This window comes from Grammomys surdaster, unplaced genomic scaffold (assembly GCF_004785775.1).
Source record: "Grammomys surdaster isolate TR1022 unplaced genomic scaffold, NIH_TR_1.0 125807, whole genome shotgun sequence".
NCBI lineage: Eukaryota > Metazoa > Chordata > Mammalia > Rodentia > Muridae > Grammomys > Grammomys surdaster.
The window spans coordinates 525,967-528,923 of NW_021620638.1; the positions used below are offsets into that span (position 1 = coordinate 525,967).

Here is a 2,957-nt window from a genome sequence, read left to right on the forward strand (position 1 = left end):
ACAAGTATATAGTTGACCTTTATTAGTCAAACCATCCCAAAGATTAGAGAAAACTTATAAAATAGTATAATGAGTAGGGGTCATTCCCACAAAACAGTCTATTTTGTGGGGTAGTAAACTGTGTTTAAAAACAACCTTGAAAAACAGATGGAGAGAAAGACAAATTCACAATATTAATTAAAGGTATTTTCTGTGAGATATTGTAATGTCATCTGATTGGCTGATCAAGAAATCATCCAATGACTCTTCCTTATTCACATTTAAAGAATTATGAAGCAATAGAGGAAAAAATCATGACACTTAGATTCCAACAATGTATTTTGCTAAATTCATTTTAATTCATTAAAATTATCAAAAGAGATCATTTAGCGACATCAAAGTTTAAAAAATACTATTTTTCATAAAAGCTAAATGTCATGATATATAGAAATAAGAATTTCATTTACCTTGTGAAATTTCATCACATGGAAGAATTACTATAGCTTTTAATAGCCTCACAAATTCCATAGACCTATAGCAAAAGTCTAACTGGCACAAAATTCATCATAGACCTTTTTCATTAAAGTTGAGATAATGATGGAATATATTTTTTTATGAATGGATGAGAAATAAACAAGAAAGTGTTGTCACCTTTAAATTTATTTTGTATATATTTCTGTTTTGTCTAAATATATGGCTGTGCCTCACATGGGTGTTTGCTTTACTTGGGGCCAGAAGAAGGCTTCAGATCCCCTGGAGCTAGAACTACAGACAGTTATGAGCTGACATGTGGGTGCTGGGAACCAAACTCAGGTCTTCTGGAAGAGCAGTAAGTGCTCTTAGCTTCTGAGTTGTCTCTATTACTCTGGGTTGTCACTTTTAAAGCATGTTAATTTGAGCCCATTCAGTCTCTCATCTCAGAGAAAGTAGTAGACAGTTGCAAAAGATACTAGGGGCAGTTTCACTGAACAAAGATGGAAGAAGTCACTCATCATGTGGGGTTTGTGATGACTGATGCCATGCATAGTGCATTTAACTGAGACAAATATGAATACATCTTCAGATGACATCACAAAAGGTTGAATATACAAATTACTTATAGAGCAAGGGATATAGTGCAAGGTGGAAGAGTACTTACTTAGTATGTATGAAGCCTTGTGTTCAATCCCCAACACCACACAGACTGGGTGTGGTGGTATATGCCTGTAACATAAACTTAGTGTGGTAGCGTACTACTGTAATTCCTTCACTTGGGAAGTTGAGACAGGAGGATAATAATACTAATGGTCATTCTCAGCTACATAAAGAGTTTTAAATAGTCTTGGTTTCATGAAAACAAATCTTAAAAAACAGACAGACAAGTGAACACTTCAAATTACTTGTATACTGGTATTTAATTGTACAAAATGCAATGCACAACGAATTATTTTGATCAATATTTTAGAATATATGAGCATTGCCATTGAAACTATGCAAGGAGACAAAGCAGATTCCATGGGGGCTCCCAAATAAATTAAAATGCATTCACGTTTACATTCAGAGCTCCTTTGTATTCCCTGAGAATTGTATGCACCATTTTAGCAAACAGGTGACAAGTATTCCCTGAGAACACGCCAATAGTTAGAAACATGGAAGATCTACTTAATCTTTCAGGTTGTTTGCATCTACAAAAGGTCTGTATGTGAGAATTACTTCAGCAGTTGGTCTTTAAGATCCAAGGATTACTTTCCTTATTCAAATTGGAACCAGAGAACTTCCTTTGTTGCTTTCTTCTCTCCAATACTTTTCCATGGTTTCTAGTTTCTCCTTATTTCTGGAAATCTGTGGTAAAACCTCATGAGTTTTTTCAGTGCATCTTTCATGTCCCTGTTCCTCAGGGTGTAAATGAGGGGATTGAGACTTGGAGTGATGATGGTGTAAAAGAGGGTGAGGAACTTGCCCTGGTCCTTGGAGGCCCTGTTACCGGGTTGTAGGTACAGGTAGATAATACTTCCATAGAATATGGAGACCACAGTGATATGTGAGCCACAGGTATTCATTGCTTTTTGTTGCCCTGCCTTTGACTTCATGTTGAGCACAGTTTTGGCTATGTAGCCATAGGAAGTAAGAATAAGCATGAGAGGCATAAGGACAATGACAATGCCTAGAGCAAAAACAGACATTTCAACTGTTGTGGTATCTACACAAGCTATCCTGACCATGGCTGGCAACTCACACAGGAAATGGTCCAAGAGGTTGTGTCCACATCGAGGCAAATTCACAGTGAGTGTGCATAATACTACTGAGTTGGCCAAACTAATACCCCAGACCATGGCTATCATCTTGATACACAGACGTGGATTCATGATTACAAAGTAATGCAAGGGCTTACAAATAGCTGTGAAACGATCATAGGACATGACAGCTAGGAGCAGACACTCTATGGAGCCTAGCCACATATACACATAGAGCTGAACAACACACCCCACAGAGCTGATGGTCTTTTCAGGTCCCCACAAGTTAACCAGCATCTGAGGGACAATGCTTGTTGTGAAACACAAATCCAGGAAAGACAGATTCCTGAGGAAAAAGTACATTGGTGTGTGGAGATGGGGATCCAGGAGGGATGCAAGAATGATAGCAGTGTTACCCACCAACGTAACAATGTAAAAGAAGGTGACAACTCCAGAGAGGATCATTTCCAGGTGAGGGTGGTCAGAGAAGCCAAGCAGGATAAAAACATGCAAAGTACTGTAATTGCTTGAGTCCATAGTCTTTCAGAGTTTATAATCTACAGTAAGAAGTGTAAGAGAGGGAGGTAGAGGCAAAGCAGTGGGCAGGGTGACAAGGAGAACAAGAAATACTTGTTAGTGTAGCCTATGAAAGTAACTGGTAAGATACAGAATTAGCTGCAGGGAGAGAAATTAGGTTAATAATTGAAAGAATTAGTGGATACAAGGTGCCTATTATAGTCAACTTCTCTTGTACTTCCTGAGGAT

At 37.9% G+C, this 2,957-nt stretch overlaps 1 protein-coding gene across 1 annotated transcript; it reads right to left on the bottom strand.

The window, feature by feature from the left end:
- Window positions 1–1,775: 1,775 nt before the first annotated feature.
- On the bottom strand, window positions 1,776–2,729 carry LOC114640351 (olfactory receptor 2W1). The gene has a single exon (XM_028789289.1). It carries the CDS (start codon window positions 2,727–2,729, stop codon window positions 1,776–1,778), a length of 954 nt encoding a protein of 317 aa, XP_028645122.1.
- Window positions 2,730–2,957: the final 228 nt, after the last annotated feature.